General features: G+C 37.7%; 2 protein-coding genes across 3 annotated transcripts in view; both read right to left on the bottom strand.

Annotated features, from left to right (window-relative positions):
* Positions 1 to 2,007, bottom strand: part of abca12 (ATP-binding cassette, sub-family A (ABC1), member 12) — a 43,422-nt gene extending 41,415 nt beyond the window's left edge. For both annotated transcript variants that reach the window (XM_026144647.2, XM_026144648.2), the window contains exons 1-4: positions 1,939 to 2,007; positions 1,598 to 1,746; positions 405 to 535; positions 52 to 194 (exon numbers count right to left, since the gene is read on the bottom strand). In XM_026144647.2, coding sequence (XP_026000432.2) covers positions 52 to 194; positions 405 to 535; positions 1,598 to 1,746; positions 1,939 to 2,007 — 492 coding nt within the window. The remainder of the gene's footprint in view (positions 1 to 51; positions 195 to 404; positions 536 to 1,597; positions 1,747 to 1,938) is intronic.
* An 82-nt stretch (positions 2,008 to 2,089) lies between these two features.
* Positions 2,090 to 17,471, bottom strand: LOC145420995 (uncharacterized). Its single transcript, XM_080290656.1, has 20 exons — positions 17,146 to 17,471; positions 16,576 to 16,656; positions 16,360 to 16,453; positions 14,653 to 14,788; positions 13,908 to 14,026; positions 13,742 to 13,809; positions 13,135 to 13,305; positions 12,748 to 12,941; positions 12,340 to 12,458; positions 12,148 to 12,251; positions 11,073 to 11,219; positions 9,196 to 9,362; positions 8,868 to 9,001; positions 8,165 to 8,295; positions 7,816 to 7,980; positions 7,368 to 7,576; positions 6,984 to 7,117; positions 6,383 to 6,491; positions 3,352 to 5,946; positions 2,090 to 2,353 (listed from the first exon to the last, which is right to left on the bottom strand). Exons 2-20 carry the CDS (start codon positions 16,639 to 16,641, stop codon positions 2,224 to 2,226), a joined length of 4,992 nt encoding a protein of 1,663 aa, XP_080146782.1. The 5' UTR covers positions 16,642 to 16,656; positions 17,146 to 17,471; the 3' UTR covers positions 2,090 to 2,223.
* Positions 17,472 to 19,483: the final 2,012 nt, after the last annotated feature.

Raw genomic sequence — 19,483 nt, 5'->3', positions numbered from 1 at the left:
TTGCACGAATGATACAGCAAGTCTAAAAAGCATTCTTTCAAGAACACTGACCTGCTGAGCCGCCCGCACTGTGCTTTCAATGGCAACCTGAAATTTTTCCAGGACTTCAGAAAAATTGTAATGAGTGTTGTTCAAAGACTGTGCAGCTTCTCTCATCAGGTTCAGGATGGGAATTTGAAGGCTTTGTATCATCACTGAAAAGAAGAAGACAAAATGGCTTGACCCACAAGTTTTGAAAAAACAAAACAAAACAGCAGCAATACAGCACATTAGTAAAAGTGGCAGACATATCAGGAAATGACTATCTCTTACTTGGCATGTGCTGCATTAGTCATAAGTTGTGTCTAAAGAACAAGTAAATAAAAGTAAAGCTGGCACTATATGTTCTTCCTTAACATTCTCACCATTTCCAGCTTGGATGTTCTCCACTAAAGTTCCAACCATTTTTTCAAACTGTGGGATAACAGACATTAAATTGTCCAATAACTCTGTTCCTTCAAGGGTGGACAACAGGGTTCCCAGCATCTGTTCAAGCCTGTAACAAATTAGTAACATATTAGGTATGGTTTAGGGTAATCACAGAACAGAGCGGCAGTCTTTACTGTGAAGCAAGTTACAATTACTGTCAAATTATCGTGGGCATCAGGGTAATTTGGGGCTTTTAATGATTTCTTTGAACTGTTACATATATAAACAAGTGCAGATTCAAAGATCAATCTGGAAACCCCCAATACTCAAGGCTGCCATGAACTGGAAACCACATCACTATCCACAGTGAAGCCAGATTTATATTGCCATGGACTGACACATCTTGAAATCTGTTGCTGCCCAAATGAAAAAGTCAAATGCCTTCTAAAGAAATGTTTTATGGTCACACAAGCTATTTGGACACCCCAACATTAAATGGGTTTGGAGTAGTAAAAGAAAGGTTTTCTAACCTAAGAAATCTTTATCAGCTTTCAAGCATATTGGTGATAGGATCATGGGGGTTTTGCTACTGATACATTAAACAAAACAGATGGAATAATGAAGAAGGAGGACTACCTTCAAAATCTTTGATGCTCCAAAAGTTGAATGATGCCAAACAAAAAAATTGTTTTTGGAATGAATAAAACAGGATAACATTAGGCTGCTGCCATCAATTTGAATGAACTCTGCCAATTCTGCCAAGATAGGTGGTTAAATATCCAGCCAGAATTATGACCAGAAGCTTATTGATTGCTACTAAAATTTGGTTGAGGTGCAACTTCCCAAGGCACATTTAACAAAAATATTACTGGGGTTAAATGGACAATAGAAATAAATATATATTTATTCAATCTTGTGCACCCAGTTCCTGTTTTTCAAAGTTAATCAAAGATTCTTATCAAAAGGATAAGAATGTACACAGTACAATCGTTACACTCTGGAAAAACAACAGTTCAAAGAAATTATTAAAAGCCATGAAAGTGCCATGAAATTTATGCCCATGATGAGTGTATGTAAACTGTAAAACAAAATTACTTCCTACACACATCAGGTATGCAATTTAATATCAAACTGCTGTATAACAACAAGCCATTTGGATTGTTACCATTACACTGATAATTACACTTACTTGTTCCATGTGTCTTGGTCTGCATTCCCAGTTAATATGGTCTCCAGGACTGGAACAAGTTGAGTAAAAGCCTCCAGGGATGGAGCAGTCATATGTGAGCCAGTGCCTTCCGCAACCAGTGGCCAAAACATGCTCACAAGTTTGCCCAACTAATAATAAAAAGTGTCAACAATAAGTGTGCAGTCCCGTGAGATGTTTTTATTATTAATAAAATTATTATTAATTAAATGTCATTTTTAAATTGAACACTTTTAGATGTTATGTTTTCAATATATAAATGTACGTTAAACTAATTTTACCGGACATATAATAAAATAAAAATAAAAGTGCAGACATTTTACCTGCTGAATGATTTGTTGTGCTGATGCATTTTCAAAGCCTGCCCAGAGGTTCATGTTACCTGAAATCATTAAAAAAAAAATGTGCTCACACATCAGGCCTCGTGGATGTGGAACTGCAAGCAGAACGACCAACTCTTACAACATATATCAGAAGCATTGTGGTACTTTGATCTACTCTTGTTCTTAGGCTTTTTGGCATAAATGCCGGAATGATGAAGTGCACAATATGACCTCCACTCAATCAGATTTCATCAGGATTTAACATGCAGTCCACCTACAGTGGTATTAAGAAGCTGACTTGCCTTGGCCATACTCCAAGATAACCTGAGTGATGTTAATGAGGGCAGAAATGTAGGGCTGGACTGGGGATTGCTGTGACAGGAGGCTCTGCAGCGTCTTCATTTCATTGAAAATTCTTAGGAAACAAAGCAAATCAAGATTTCAGATCTTAACAAGTCTTATCAAATGTTCTTTGTGTTCTCTAATGATTGCATAGAGTAGAACTGCATGCATGCAATCATTCTGTTAATTTATTTATTTTTATCTCAGAGCATTAATAAGGATTAGAAGTACATGTAAAATCCCTAGTACCTAAAATAACCTTTTTATTTGACAAAAATAAAAATAAAATATAAGAGAGAACTTTTGGACAAGATCTAAACTACAATTAGACCTATAAATTTTCCTTAGAAAAATTAAACATCAGATTTGTTAAATTTCACAGAGAACTGCAATAGGTTGAAAGCAGAGTATTACTACAGACTACTTTTGTAGAGTAAAAATAGACTAAAACATCTGTTGCAGCTAAAAATATATTAAGAACTTTAATTTGAAGCAATTTTGGGTGCTGGAAAAGCAAAGTGATACTTACTGCACTTGTTTATTTTTTATAGTAAATCAAAAGCATGCTTTTAGTTCATCTAATGCATAGGTGTCAAACTCTGGCCCGCGGGCCAAATTTGGCCCGCAGCCTAATTACATTTGGCCCTCGAAGCCATACCAAATTATTATTAGAGCTGGCCTACTGGTATTATACAGCTAATATATATATTGTTTAGTATTAAGCTTTGCTTGTCCCATATTCAGTTTTCCAGCAAAACTTATTTAAGTCCATAAGAAAAGATTCCTTCTTATATCTGGAGGAAGTTTTTTTTTCAATAAATATTAACGTTAGCCCGCAACTTTGTTCCAGTCTTGAATTTTGGCCCACTGTGTATTTGAGTTTGACACCCCTGATCTAATGCTTTATTACATTTAATACATCATATATTAGTTTTTGTGAGGCATTATTTTAAAGCAATCCATATTCTTAAAGCTATTTTGAAATGATTCATATTTGTTAAAGAGTACTCATTCGAGCCCCTTCTGTTACAAAATTATGGTAATTGTGTACAGTAAAGTAGCGAAACTCACATCTGATTCAGGCTGTCTTGTCCATTGGCTTCAGAGATGGTCTCAAAATATGTTTTTACAAACTTGAGTGAGCCAAGCATGTATTCTGCAACCATTTCTGGTACAGTTTGTTGGATGATTCTCTCAACTTTCTCCAGGATGACGATGGAGATGTTTTTAGCTGAAGCGAAGCTCATGTTTCGTTGGACAATGAGATTTACTGACTCTTGGACAATTTCCAGAAAATCTTGCTGTGACAGTGGGATAACAGTAATGTTTGGGATCTGTATAACATGTTGCACTACTTCTACAATGGCAGCTATGAAGCTTTCATCCTGTAGGCCTTGTTGCTCTGCCACCATCACAGCTTTGCTTAGAGACTCTGTGATATTGTTTATTATGGAAAGGTAGGCCAGCTGATCATCACTGAGAAAATTTTCCACTGTCTGCAGGATGTATTGGAGATCTGTCACAGGGGTGGCAATGGTGGAGTTTTTCCATTGGATCATACTGCTAAGGAGCAATGCGACATCGGGCTCTGTCATCCACTTCTCAATGAGACCAAGGTACTGCTTAATTTGGAGCGCCATGGAATGCAGAATGGTTGCATCGAAGTGCTGTTCAGAGCCTTCAGTGTTATTCCATGACTCAAGGTTGACCTCTATTAAGTCCAACAGATGCTGAAGAATCTCAATTGCTGTCTGGCCAGTTTCAGTCACAACGGTGCCATCTATTGGGCCTTGGAGGCTGTTTATTAGGAACTGGACCTTGTCACTAACAAACAAAGAGAAATTTGTCTGTGCTAGCTGTAATGCCACTTGCATTTGTGTGATGGAAAAGAAAGGATGAAGGAGCTCTGCGGTTGCACTATCGCTGGTGATGTTTTCCAGCCGTTTCAAGTACCATTCTATAAGCTTTAGATATACTGTCTGGACTTGCACAGGGTCCGTCATTTGGGAGGTGTTTACTGGCTGCATGTCGGCAATCAACTGTATCAGACCCTCTACCACTTCTATTTCATTCATGATCTCTGGAGTGTTTAGGTGGCTCTGGTCTAGGCTCATCTTGATATTAGTTAGGGTGAGATTCAAGCTGTCTACAAGAACCATGTTAGGACCGGAGTTGAAGTTAACTTGGGTGAAGTCATTGATAGTCTTATTGACAACTACAGGGATGAGGGAGAGGATGTCTGTGTTGTTATGGAGAGAAGGTACCTGTGTCAGAAAGCTGCTGAACATATCTATGAGTCCCGTAACACACTTGGTTGTTACCATGATGTCATTCTGGGGTTCAAAACAGCTCTCAACATTTGCAATCCCGATTATATTTGACATGAGTTTATTTATGTTGGAAGCTCCAGTTAGCTCGGCAATAGCATTTAGGTCCTCAATGGTTAGGTTTGTCTGTGTAAGGGCATTCTGGACATCGGACACGGTAACATTTGGTGTATTCATGACCACTTTGATGAATTGGAGGGTCTGCTTGAATGTTTCCAGAGCGGCAGTATCATTTGGTGACAGGAGCAATGAGAAAACCAACGAAGCTATGTTTTCATATTCTTTATCCCCCAAACCAAATGGACCAATTTTGATGGTGACAGTCCCATTGGCTGTGAACATCATGTCTAATATCTGATCCAGAAATTTAGAGATTTCTGAAAATCCAGCCAGACAGTCCTCGCCTGCTGCGCATTTGGTTATATTACTCTGCAGAGCCTTGAAATCCTGAAGAAACTGAGCAGCATCACTTTGGATTTCCTTTGGCAGGAATGCTACAAATTTCTGGATAACAATGTCCTGGGCAGCATCTGGTCCAGCCTGAGTGAGGTTCTGCAGGCTCTCAGGTGTGAGGAGGTTGAGAAAGTCCATGGAAAGCAAGTGGAGGTCAGTGACTTGAGCCGTGCTGTACTGGCCATTTGGTAACACGACATGTTCAATTTTTCGTAGCCTATAGAGGGAAACCACAAACTCTTGAATCTGACGGACGTACCCAAGAATGATCTCAGTTGGGTCACCATTTGGAGAGTCCATCACTGTCTTGAACTGCTCCACAGCACTGATGATGGCTTTTACAAAACCCACTGAGGTCTGGTTGGTGAAAGGCTCAATTGCTTTTATGAGACTGTCCACTTCATCAGAATGGAAGTAATCAGAATAGGTAAGCAGAGTGTGTCCCATGATGTTTGGGAGATACAATGTGAGGTTACCCTCCAAAGAGAGGAACTCCCTTATCAGCTTTTCCAGTTCAGGCAAGGTTGGGTCTGTTTCATTGAAGGTAAAAATATGCTGGTTTAACCTGCCAAGTTTGGAGGCTACAGCAAGGATTGTGGAGGCATTAAGCGGAGACTCTTGGCTGAGCAGAGGAACAAGTGATGACAAACCCGTGGACTCTAACAGGGCATGAATGTTTAGAGTCATGGTAGCTGGGTTAGTGATGTTTTGATTGGGAAGCTTGGAGATTGTACTGAGGAATTCATCCAGGTTATACATCAGATTAATCAGGTAATCAGAGAGGGCATCACCTCCTTTGATTTCCTGTTTCAAATATACAGCTGTCTCATTTGTATATATTTCACCATACACATGTTGCAGTAGATTCACAGATCCTTTGAGCCAGCTACAGAGAAACAGAAGAGTAAAACAGAACATGCCAACTTTATAAAGTCCTGAAAGCAATGCATGTGTAACATTAAAAATAACAGAGAGAATTGAGCGTTTCTATTTAACTGTAATACGAAATGTTGTTGTCACTACAAAAAACATGGTAATCAAACTAAAGTGCTGACAAACATGTTATGCTAGCATGCATTAAGAAAACATTTTTTGTAGGCTACTAGTTACAAAAAGGCAGTGCGACAGCAATTCCTGTTGGCTTGTTAAACAGGCAGCTCACTGTAGCTACTTATTTAACAAACATACGGTAACAGAACAGCGTAAATCTCTTTATCTACACTGATTATTATGTTTTTAAAAAGCAGAAGACATGCTTCAATTCTAAAGCATAAAATTTCCATGTATATTTCAATCAAAACTAAAAAATCTTTGTCACTTACTTCACAAGGGCATCACTTGGTGACATCAGAGCCTGAGTCATTGCTTGAACAAAGTGTGGCCAGTTGAAACCAGTGTCACAATGAAGGGCTAAGTTCTTGTTCAAAGAACCTACAAAGCAACACATGCTAGGAATTAGCTGCATTGACTGGAACAAACCGGATTAACAGGCTTTTACACGTATACTAAATAAATATATTTTGTAACTGAGCTCCTTTGATTTGTAGAATTATAATAAAATACAACTTTAATCCTTTCTTTTGTTGAACACAGTTTAGTAGTCACATATTGTCTAAAAATATGTCTGTGAAGGTTCTCAGTCATCCAGGTCATCGTAGTCAAAGGAGCTTGCAAAGAAAAGCGTCTGGACTTCTTTAAGTTGCTTGAAGACGTTTCACCTCTCATCTGAGAAGCTTCTTCACTTTGAACTGAAGAAGCTTCAGTTCAAGCTTCTTCAGTATTTAGATATATTTGTATGATATTTGTATATTGTTAGTTTTCAGTTCAGTTCAGTTCAGTTCAGTTCAGTTAAGAGAAGAGAAGAGAAGAGAAGAGAAGAGAAGAGAAGAGAAGAGAAGAGAAGAGAAGAGAAGAGGAACTCACAGTTTGCTGGCTGAGTGGTGACATCAGGGTGGTAGTTCAAAATCCAGTAAGCAATGTGGAAGTAGTCCTTTACCGGTGGCCACTGATCACTATTTTCAATTCTTTCACCAAGACTGATCATAAACCACACAAGACTATAAGCAAAGAAAAATCACAACATGTCTGAGTCAGTAAAGTAATAACACACACCTTGTAAAGCATTGTGCACATTATCTGAAATCTGTTTTCTTCTATTACATTTACTAAAGTGGGAAAATCTGCACAGTCTTATCAAACTTAAATCTAGTTACCAAAAGAACCCCCGTATGTTAGGCCTGTTTCTTATGTGCTAAGTTTGTTATGCTATGTTGTTATCCAAGTAGAAAATGAACACTTTGTCAAGACCTGTTTTGAAGAGCTCCAGAAGCAAACTGGGTGTTGTTGTCGGGTATCCAGTTCATCCAGTATTCTTCATCCAGCTTTTCTGTCATTTCGGTCAAAATCTCAGCAAACTCCAAGCTCTCCTCATACAGCTCGTGCCACTCAGACAGAATCATGGGAAGTGTTATGTTGAAATCTGCTTCGCCTGTTAGGATGGAGTACAGATCTTGTCCCTGGGGATTATAATATGAACAATATAAGAAATTGTTTCTTTAAACAGTTAAAGCAAAATAAATTAATAAATCCTTAAAAAAAACATATTTATACTTTTTAATTTATAGGATTAAGCCTTCCTTGTTAAGAATCTGTTGCTTTTCACTTGAGTAAGTTTATTTTTTATAATGTAGTAAAAAATTATTACATAATATAGCATTTTTTTAGACCACAAATTGCACATAAAATATATTTTTACCTTTTTAATCAAGTCCTCCCAGTCCATCAGCAAAGCTTGTTGCAGATTCCCGTTGTTGGGGCAGATCAGTGCTGTCCATACTTCAGTTTTTATGCTATTGATGGATAACAGCCAGTCCAAGGAAGCCAGAACTTCTTCACATTTTACATCCTCAGTCGACATCACCTGGTAAAACAGAACAACACATCATCTGATTTACTGCGGAAGCCTTGAGGGAGATACTTAATGTATGAAGTGACAATAAAAAGCTCAACTGACAGCGGAGATCACATGTGTAAGATGCCAGATTTTGACACAGAACCTGTTCACAGGCTAAAAGTTAAGGTCAGTCAACATAAATCCTACATACCTTCATAACTACTTCCATCACACTGTTGAGGACACGGTCCATCAAAGCGCGTGACTCGGACTGGTTTGTCAGCAACGTATGATAAATCATTTGAAGGTCATTAGCATCTTCCAGGACATTTTCTAGAATGTCTGCAAGACAGAAACAAACCAAACTCAACTTAGTGAGAAAATTGGTTTTTGGATTAGGCCATAAAATCAGTAACTTTTCCTAGTTTAGACACTTTGTTAAGTTACAAAAGACACACATATCACTTCAGTACAAGTGTTGTTTTGTCCAGTTTTGCTTGTTTTGTTGTTTTGTGTGTGTGTGTACTTTCCCACAGGCTAACTAATCTTATTGGGTTCAACATTTCATCTTTCATCAGTCCCATGAGAAAGGGTGTGAACTTTTTCCATTCATGTCTTTGGTATGTATTGTGTAACGCAACTGATGATAAAGCAAAATGTCCGCTGAGTGCACAAGCTTCTCTATTTCTCAAATGCTGCTCTCTTTATAAACCTGACATTCTTACAGCCCATGTCTTTTATTTTTATTTTAGTTTATGTTTCCCTGTTGGATGTATAAGAATCACCAATAATGATTGGAAAGCCATTTTAATAGTGCTGGAAATAAAAGTGAAACATTCACCGTAATGTTAATTTTCAAATAAATGCTCTCACAGGTGAGACCTCACTATGGACATGATGCTTTGTTGTCATACCTTTTAGCATGTCAATGGTCTCTGACGCTAGCTTCATGGACTGATAACCAGTTCTGAGGATGCCCTGGACAACCGTATTCACCTCAGGCACATTTTGTACAAGCTCCAATGCTGCCTGACCGATGTTCAGAAACCTAACAAAGCAAATGATAAGACTCAGCTTAAAGCACAAGACATCAAAATTACAAGAATCACAGGAGAACTAGCAGAACAAATAAGTAATACGAAAGTTTTATCAGCTTCAGATCAAAGGTAAGAAGAACAGTCATTTTAGCTTCAATTGATTTTCTACTAGTATTATTTAAATTGGAGAAAACACTGTACTCACAGCTCTTCCTCTGCGTTTTGTGGTTCTGTATCTGAGCTGCGCCTGGTCCTTGTGATGTTGGAGGCTTCAGATTCTCCTGAAGAGAAATATCCAGTCAGATTGTAGACCAGTCCTCTGGCAAAGAGCACGTCATGTTTAGCAACCTCCTTAATCCAGGCCAGGAAAACCTGGGAACGAAACATGAATCTCATCAAAACATCAATATTGTAAAGCCACTGCCAACTGAATACCGTTGAGGTTTCTGTGCAGGTGTGGACTGGAAGATGTGGTTGCTTCTTACTATCACGAAAGCATTTCGAATGTCATCAAATAATTATTTGGCATGCTCTTAATCGTAAGTCGCATTGGGAAAGCAAGTTGGGAGTAGAGCTGGGCGATATGAGATTTTTTCATATCACGATATGTTTTTTTCATTTCAGGCGATAACGATATCTATCACGATATAAGCCAAATAACTATATTTGTAAGATTTAAATGTGCCGTTGCTCACAAGTAAAATGTGAAATAATCAGCAGCTTGTTTTTATTTAAATATTTATTTCCCATAATAAGTTCAACAGGGTAGATGTACTTAAGGAACATGAGACTTTTTCAGATAAATAAAGGCAAATATTGCAAACTACACAAAAGGCAGCCGCTAAAGCGTTTAAGTTTCAAAATAGAACAAACGAAACAGACTAAATTGTCAATTCCACTTAGAAACAAAATATTAATTCTAAAAATAAATCTTAGTTTGTTTTACAGAAGAACAGACAAAACTGACTAACTTTTGTCAATATCAAATAAACTGAGAACTAAAAGGAAATTCTCAATCTCTCCTTGTTGTATAGCTTAGCTTTTCAAACAGTTTTAACAGTTACTTTAGTCTGACAAAAGCCGAATGACGAATTAGCGCTTCCAGTCAGAGACTGAGGCTACGTCCACACGTACACGGGTATTTTTGAAAACTGAGATTTTCCGTTTTCGTTTTAAAAAATAATCCCGTCCACACATAAAGGCAGAAATGAAGGAAAACGCTGCTATGAACATGCCAAAGCAGCAGGTGGCGCTAGATTCCTAACCGTGCAGAAATGTTGGCCAATCAGAAGTCTAGAAGCCTCGGTGGGAAAAAGTAAACAAAGCTGGGGCATAGAAGCAGAACCGAGTCGTATGTGTGGAGGGACAGTAACTGTGTGTATATGTAAGCATTTAAACACTGCAGAGAGTAGAATTAACAGTAACAGTATTGTAGAAATTCATTTCACCGAAACAATAACGTGGCGCACAGTGTGACGCATGCACCAGTTTATTGTATTTCCAGACTTGTTTTCGGCACAATTTACAGTGCACGCTACTCTGTTTTTTGTCAGACTTGAAATAGCCGAAATACCTTCACACTACGGAACTTCTATGGCTCTTCCGTTCGACAATCTCTCCGGCATTGGAACCATCATCTGTTTTCTCTTCGGTCACGCTCGGTTGATTTTTCTAGTCGGCACACTCATTTCCTCCATTACGCGCTGGCTCCATTACCCGCTGGCTGCTTCCCAAACAAACACACGTGCGGCTTGGCACTTGTGCTGTACGTAACAAGTCATGCGACGTGACGCTGCGGCTGTGATTGGTTCGGCTCTGCGCTACTTAATTTGGATTGGCTGACCTTTTTTTTTTTTTTCTCTTTGAGGACAAGAGCTGCGAGGTCTATCGCGATAGCTTAATTTCTCTATCGAGTAAAAGTTATATCGCGATACATATCGTTATCGTTCTATCGCCCAGCTCTAGTTGGGAGCATATGGAACAATTTTAAAAAACAATCAAAACAATGGAAAAGGAATTAAAAGAAAATTTTATTTCTTATATATGTGATTCTCTCTGTTAATGCTAATAACATTAGCCTACCTGTCTTGCCACCTTTTCTGTGCTGATCATGCTTAGAACCTTGTCCACAATTCCTGAGCTGCATGCTGTTGCTGACCACAAGATGTTGCTGCTGTTATCACACAGATAAGAACGCACCAGATCTTTGTCCAACATCAGGCCGAAAGCCTACAATGGTCATGGAGAGATGATAGTGTTAACCAAAAAAGTAAATATATATGTTAGCTTTAAGTGGGTTCTTTAACTGGAATATGCTTTAGACAATTTTAACTTAGCTAATGTTAGGCAGTATCCTTAATACCGGTAGTTGCATATTCTGTCTATAGTATGGTCTGATAGAGAGTAATATCACTTTAAGGAGCAAAAACAAATACAGTCACTATATTACTTATCAAAATGTTTATTTGCTCTACATGCAAATTTTATGTCTCTGTTTTCCCTCATTTGAATCTTGTTTTCTAATTCCCATTGTGAAATTCAGTTTCCAGGAAATGTTTTGTGAGCACTTTGGAACAACCAGACTTTCAGCTAAAAATAAAGCCAGAAATTCAAATTACTAAGAGAAAAACAGTTGTACTTCATATGTGTTTGTAAAAGTGAGTGGACAACTACTCCCTGCAAGCTTCTTAACTGTGTTAAAATATTTTGTTGTTGGTTTAAATATGTGGTTTGAATAAATGACTTTCCTGAACTTGGATTTGTACCATTGCTCTGACATTCTCACGTAAAATCTCTTCATATGAGTTACCACTGTTCAGTAAAGACAAGAAAGTAAAAGTTTAACAGGATGTGTCTGTGTAAATGTGTAAATGAATCGTACACAACCCTCACAACCCTCTTTGTGGAACTGTTGTTGTTGCATAAATAACTTCCTTATTAGAATTTAAATCCCTAAGACCAGCTTAATGACCCTGAAGAAAGAGATGATGACTTTTTTTAACCTTATAACTAAAAATATTTAATGTGCAATGTATTGAAAGGCACATGTAGAACTCTTTTGCTATTACCTTTTTTCACATGAAAGGAACTGCCTTCTGTGGCATTGCTATTTCTTTGCATAGTACTGTTTACTGAACTGTTGCGTGATAATGCATACCTTATCCAGTGGTATCTCATAATCCAAAACATTTTCTACGAGGAATTTCACCGTTGTTCCTAGTGAGTCATTTGTGACCAGTTTTCCAAGGGGAATGGTGACATCTATGAAGAATTCAAGCACACTGTCAGATATTAGCAGACATGGGTGATACATAGAGTATTTACAGTAAAGCAAATGGTCCATAGTTACTTTTGCCAGGCCAATGATTGATATAGGTGATCACTCTGATGGCTTCAGCAAGAAATGAATCATACTTGGAGAGCGGGCCACTGGTCTCAGGGAAATCTTCCTCCATGGTATATGCATCACTAAAGAGACAATTTCAGAAGCATTAAATCTTCAAGTCCAAAATATAGTATGGACTGGAAATATAGTTTAAAAAAGTGAAAGGCAATATCAAGAGTACTTCTAAGCTGAATTCACCAGTTTTCAAGCTTTTATTGACCACTAATAGGTACTGATATGTTATTTTTTACTAAATATGGTTTGATTTTGCTATTCCATTCTTTAAAATAATCTGACATACTACGTTAACCCCTTACTTCCGCTACCTTCATTTATTTTTTAAAAACTGTTTCATCACTGAAAATACTTTACCCCTGTAGGTGCTTGAGTATGTCTTCCAGTGTTCTCAGCATTTGGTCAACAGAACCATCTGAAAAGAGCTGAGGAAGAGCTAGAAGACGGTCCCATAGCAAGCTGTCATTTTGCAGCTGATTGAGGAATGTCACTGTCACCCATGCCACCTCCATCAATTCCTCTGGTTGGGTCAGCATCCATTCTTCAAGTATCTGACAACCAGACAGAGAAAGTATCTAAGCCTCCTAAAGCAAGATTCAATTACAAAAAATACTAAACACAAAACAAATAGAAAAGAATACATTTGGTTAGTGTCATTGCAGTGTGCTGACTAAAGCCGACCTAACATACATGGGCCTATATTTCACAAAATGTATAGGATCAAGTGCAAACACAAAAATATACCTGATTGACTGTATAGAGTGAGACTTCGAACACTGTGTTATTGGTCTTGCAGAAAGTGAACACAGCATTGGTGAAAACATCTAGCGAGCTTTCGTTCAGCATGGGCAGAGTCACAGTGCAAATGGCCCTCTTTAACAGGTTGGCTGACTCAAGCATGTTATCCAGGTTCTCCTGCAAGAAATGCAGTTTAGGTGAATGCATGTTGTTGTTATTATTACTAGCAAATATACAACTGGTCTGCTAACACAACATTATTAGAAATTGTAAATGCAATATCTCCAAATTTAGTCAGTAACAGCAGCATGGTTGTAGGGGAAACTGAATATTTTTGACACATAAATTTATCTATCTATCTAGTTATCTTTCAAATCTTGGACTGGGTATACGTTTAGTAACAACATAAATAAGTATAAGTGTGCTTAGTAAATAAATGCAGTACATGTTTTGTAGCCATTGCTGCAATGCAACCTTGAGGTTTGACTATGATCTACAGGACCTACAGGATCATTTTCAAACTTGACTGAAGATGCTATCAATCAGCTCTTAATACAAACTGTACTAGTACTGAGAACCCTTGTATCTTCTTTTATTTCTCCACAATACCCACCTGATCTTTGGTACTGTTGAAGAAAGTCGTTACAGGAGCATTTTTAGGACTTCCATGGTGAGATGTGCCTTTAAAAAGCAAAAAGATATTGTGAAAAACTGCAGGACTTTGATAAATACTAGATAACCATTTAGATCAAAGTGATTATGTTAGTTGAGCAACGTACCCAAATTGTCCAGCAGTTTAAACAGTTCTGCATGATCATTGGTGAAGTTGTTGGGGAGAAGGTTAAGAAAATCCCCCACTTGACCAAGACTCTCCAGTGGAGAACTCTCTGTCACAGACCTGTGGTACAGGTATAACAGGGCAGGTGAGGTAGTAAATATATTCTATTAGATGCATTTAGGACCCTTTTAGTGCTAAAGGTTTCATCTTTCTGTCTTAAATTAAAAATACCTTTTGTTTCTGTGTTTAAGGCGCTTGATTTTGACCATGCATTACAATATTCTTGTTCCCTGAAATGAAGCCTAAGTAAAATGTACTGGTAGATAAGAAGTAGACAAACAGGTTCTTCTAGCAGCCATTGACATTCCAGTTCAGGGAATTTAAATCAAAGAAGCTTCCAGATAATGGCATTTGTTAGCACGTGTAATGTGATAGGTAAGGGTTAAGATCCTTCCCTTCCTCCACAGGGAAAAGTCTGTTGTTGCCAAATTTTCATGATCACACACTGACTAATCATGTCACGTGATGCTGTGATCCTAAGGTGCGTCCCTCCTCTGAGACACAGGGACCATGTGATTTAAAGTCAGCAGAGTTCAAAATGTAGTTTTAAACAATAATATATGAAGGGTTATTGACTTAAATCATAGTTGCAGTAAATATGCAATTTGTAAATATGTTTTAGCACTTAGATTGCAGATTATATACATAGACTGTATATACACTGAGTATACTGACGAAGAAGGTACCTTGCTTTCCTCGACTTTGATGTTGTTGGTTCTACCAGGCGAGATGTGTTATGGCAACTGCTATCTGTGTTGCACATGAGGGTCTGGAGGAAAGGAAATAAGCCTGTGCTGGGGAGGTTTCGGGGACCCACATAACCTAGAGGAGATATGATAAAGGTTTTGCTGTAGTGATGACACTGGAAAATGTCATATTCATTAAGAATTGTTTCTAGGTACGTAATTGCATGCATTTGGCAAATGCAGATAGTTCAGAAGCTTTAAAAATGACATCAATTCAAGATAATAATGTGAACGACAATAGGATATCTGATACTGAGAAACAGTTTTACAAACACTCTGTCTGAGAAGTTCCTGGAATAGTTAGAAGCATCTACAGCATTACTGTACATGGGTTTCATGACCGGTGCGCAACCTCTGCCTTCTTTGTTAGAAAACAATCTGAGCTATTGTATCGGACAAAAAAGAGAGATCCAAAGATTAACTCAGAATGACCTGTGTTTAATCAGGTAATTTTTGATTGATTGCCATGACGTGCAAGTTTTGAAAGCTAGAACATACTGCATAGGTGCATTTTTCCTTCAGAACTAAAAGATATTCCGTATAGTCACACCGCTAGTTCTATAGGAACAATATAACATATGGAGTAACTTTACTTAAAAAATATGGAACATGTAGCAGTTAAAACTAAAAATGAGAACTGCTTTGCTGTCTCCAAAAACGTTTATACACCAGTCAGATTTTGGTGCATTCTGACTCTGTGTCTCTTTCAACCAGGTATAAAATAAAATACCCACTAAACGGTATCTCAGGGGCAAGAAGAGGTCCTATTGGTTTGACTGTTTTACTAAAAAGTTTGAACACTGGGTTATTAAAGTTCAAGTGAATTCACATATCTTTCAAATCCAATCTGCCAATCAAGCCTGAACCACCAAATGTGACAGGATCAACTAGTCATCTAAAAGTGTTGTTTCCCATGGTGAACATTACCATGAGAAAGAAGGTTATTCCTGTGGTTTTTTAAGGATTTTATTGAAATTTAGATATACCATTTCTTAATGTTGCTGTGATTACATGTGGGGGTTTTTTAGGCTGAAAGCTGTTTGAGAACCTGGCTCTCTGTTAACCATTAACCTTGTTATTTAAAAAAGGCTGTAGGTGGCAAAACAAAGGTATCTCAAAAGCCTCTCCTTTTAAAGTTTCACACAAATCTAAAGCAGAGTAAATGTGATGTCAGTAGGCATTAAATGATAAAGCAGAACAAACACCATGTCAATAGTGATGGGATAGGCTCAAATCTGAAGGACCATTGATGTTTGCATTTAGTTGTCCATTTGTTTACTTTGGTTGCAAAACTAGAATGTCTCCAAGTATTTACCTGCTGACCTTTAAGATGACAAACAAAAGAATGCGGTCCAATCGAGTTAATATTGTGTCATTACTTACATAACTATCAGAAAGGTAAGTTTCAAGAGTACCCTTTAAAACTAATAAAAGTTAAATAAAAAAACCCAACAAAAACAAAACACCAGTAATGCAAAATGTAAGTTAATATTTCCAAACAAAGCTTCTACTCATTAAAAAAATATTTTTGATTGTTGTAAGGGACGCTTACAGTGGAATAGGCAGGCTGTGCATTTTCAATATGAGGTTAAAAAAAGGCTTGATTTTGTTTGCAGAATTAGCAGCAATTGATTTTTTTACACTTACATGTTTCCCTCACAACAGCAGGGAACTGGTGGCGGGTCACAGCAAGGATGATGAAGATGATCAAAGGCCAGGCGATCAGAGTCAGGGACCATACCTGAAAAAACACAACATATTTTAAAGCTTTGTAATAATATTCATTTCAGGGATGTGCAGAATGCCATTTTTTCATTCTTAGGTAATTAACTAGATATTTTGGACTCTTTGAATCTCACTCACTGGCCGTCTAATTACAGCCAGTCCATTCTTCCAGAGAAGAAGTTGAAGTTGGCGAAAGAAGGCCATCACTGGTGGAAGAGGCTAAAATAAGGAAAAAAAGGAAACAAAGTTAAAAATGATATTTTTCATTCCATTAAATTATGAGATATAGAGATATACTGGGATTCCATGATCCCAGTATATCTCTATCTATCTATCTATATGTATATATATATATATATATATATATATATATATATATAAAAAGTGAGAGAGAGAGAGGGAGAGAGAGTGACAAAATTCACATTGACATTTTAGGATAGGTGCGAAAAAAAGCTATTATATAACTTGGTGAGAGTGTATTCATTAAGTAGCTCACATATAGGTTACTTAAATCATATGACAGTTTTTTTTTTCTTCTTTTCTACAAGTCTCATCAACTGTAGCTAACGTCTATAGCGCAAACTTGCGGAAATAAACGGTAGGTTTAAACTAATAATAAATAACAGAAATGTAAATTACATCAATGTTGTAATTGAGTTTAGCTCATTTAAGATAGGCACTCAAAAAAATAGTCCACTGCGCACTCACCTCGCAGCCGCTTTCCTTTTAATAGCTCAAATTATTTGTTATGTGAGTGTCGCTCGCAGATTTGCCAGGGAGGGCATGGCTCCTAGCAGGAAGCCCTTTCCATCAGTTGTTCACCGGAGTAAGACAGAAGAAGACCACGCTCAAACGTAGGAAAAAAACCCTCTCTGAATGCCACCGCGGTTAGTGTAAAAGCAACAACAATACTGACAACCTCAACCTCTCTGTCGCTTGTCTTGTGCTTGCGTGTATGAAAAGGAAAATCTGGAATGAAAAAGGGCGTGTTCTCCTGTTGCACCTGTCTGCACACAACAACAAAAATGGGCCGCATCTCTTAGAACAAGAAATCGCATACACTGGTACAAGAAAGGGCGTTACTTGAGGACGCTTTATGTGCCTATCTTACTACAATATTTAAGTAGATTCTTGTTACCTCAGATAATCACAGCTGATAGATTTAGAGAAAAACCAGAGCTGCTTAGAGAAGCATGTGACGGAATTAGAACTGGTATTTTTTCTTTTTAATGTTTCTGTATTTTGCCCTAAATGATAAATAGAAAACCTAAATTTAAAGGTTGCATTGACCTTAAATGCCTTCTTTTCGTTTCTATAACCAGTGAAAGTTAAACCTCTTATTAAATCTACAAGGTATGAAATTACACACCTAATTATCTAGTGTTGTCAAGGAGCTACTGTATAAGTCTCCACAGAGAACAGTCACAATGATATGTGTGAGGGATCCATTGGGAAAAGTTAGCACTCACACACAATACTGTTTCCACATAATGTTGAGAGGGAATACGATCCGCCCAATTAAATGATATCGAATCACCAATTGTAATAAATTACATATGAATAAAAATTATCTTACACATTCATATTTCATTTGTGTTCTTGTATTTTCAAAAAGAATAATATGACTGAAGCTTTCTTTCAAATGTACAAACATCCTGTACAGACCTTGTGAGAAAAATAAATGTTGACATTGACATTGTTGCATTATGGTGAATTCTCCAAAAGTTGATTCTGTTCATCTGGACGTAGCTTTTTCAGTGGGAGAAACGTTTCGTCACTCATCCAAGTGACTTCTTCAATCTCAGCTGACTGCAGGTTTCCCCAGTCTTATAAACTTACAAACATATAGTGTACGCTGTTAAGTGCCAGGAGGATTGCCAGGATTTATACATCAGGGAAATCAAACAACATCTGGCAAAGCGGATGGCACAACACAGAAGAGCTACCTCGTCAGGCCAGGACTCTGCAGTCCTTTTACACCTACAGGCCAGTGGACACTCTTTCAATGATGAGGATGTACACATCCTGGACAGGGAGGAATGCTGGTTTGAGCGCGGAGTCAAGGAGGCCATTTACGTGAAAAGGGAAAGACCATCTCTGAATTTAGGAGGGGGCCTAAGGGTGCATCTTTCGTCATCGTACAATGCTGTGATTGCAGCCATTCTCCAACTCTTTGTGAATGGTGCTCATGGCCATTGACCATGACTATTCTATTCTATGATGAAGGAAGTGGGATGAGATGAGTGACGAAATGTTTCTGCCTCTGAAAACGCTACGTCCAGATGAACAGAATCAACTTTGGAGATTTCCTTACCTGGATGATTGAGCATGCATCAAGAAGATTATGGTGCATTCCATTATCTTTAACTCAGAGTATGAGCGGAAATTTACTGTCACCCAGTCTTTCTTTTATGGTACTAACATTTGTTATGCAGGCTGAGTATGTAATACTCAGCCTGATTGTTTGATAAAAACAACAACTGCGAAACAATGGACAGCAGGAATAGGGTTGGGCCATTTCACCTATGCCCAGCAAGGCCATAGGTGACATATGACTAGCAATACTGGTTTGTGATCTTGCAGTGTGCTGGAAAAAAAATGTCAGCTGTTTTATGCAGTGTACTGTCTTACCGCAGGAAGCTTATTCGACTAGCTACTGGAATCCAGTGATGTATAATACACTCTTGTTTTTGACTTTGCTCTATATAAAGTTAGTTTTCATGACAATGTTGTGTGAAAGTCATGAGCAAGCCATTGTTTTATATTTTTCCTTCAAGGACACAGACTTTATTGTAATAAAGTGTCTGGAACAATAGTTCTTCAGTCATTTTAAAGATCTTTCAAAGGTTTTCTTTGGATATTGGCTGCTTTGTCTCTTGTTTTCAGTCCAGTTTTTGTACCTGACCGTTTTCAGAGGAATGTCTTTTGTTTAAGTCACTTAACACTGACCTATTAGATCGGGAGAGAAGTACGACTGTAAGAGTCTTGACTTTCAATCTCAACAGAATGGTATAATAAGGGGGTTTTTTTGTTTTGGTTTTTTTTC

This window comes from Astatotilapia calliptera, chromosome 16, assembly GCF_964374335.1.
Source record: "Astatotilapia calliptera chromosome 16, fAstCal68.1, whole genome shotgun sequence".
NCBI lineage: Eukaryota > Metazoa > Chordata > Actinopteri > Cichliformes > Cichlidae > Astatotilapia > Astatotilapia calliptera.
The sequence above is the reverse complement of the archived record's forward strand: the minus strand, read 5'-3'. Positions and strand labels throughout refer to the sequence as shown.

Excerpts from the sequence above, each read along its gene's own strand:
- LOC145420995 (XM_080290656.1), bottom strand. The coding sequence starts at position 16,641 with ATGGCCTTCTTTCGCCAACTTCAACTTCTTCTCTGGAAGAATGGACTG. Across the intron at positions 13,810-13,907 it reads TAAACTGCTGGACAATTTGG|GCACATCTCACCATGGAAGT; the intron begins GTACGTTGCTCA and ends TGCTTTTTAAAG. Across the intron at positions 7,981-8,164 it reads TGATGGAAGTAGTTATGAAG|GTGATGTCGACTGAGGATGT; the intron begins GTATGTAGGATT and ends CTGTTTTACCAG.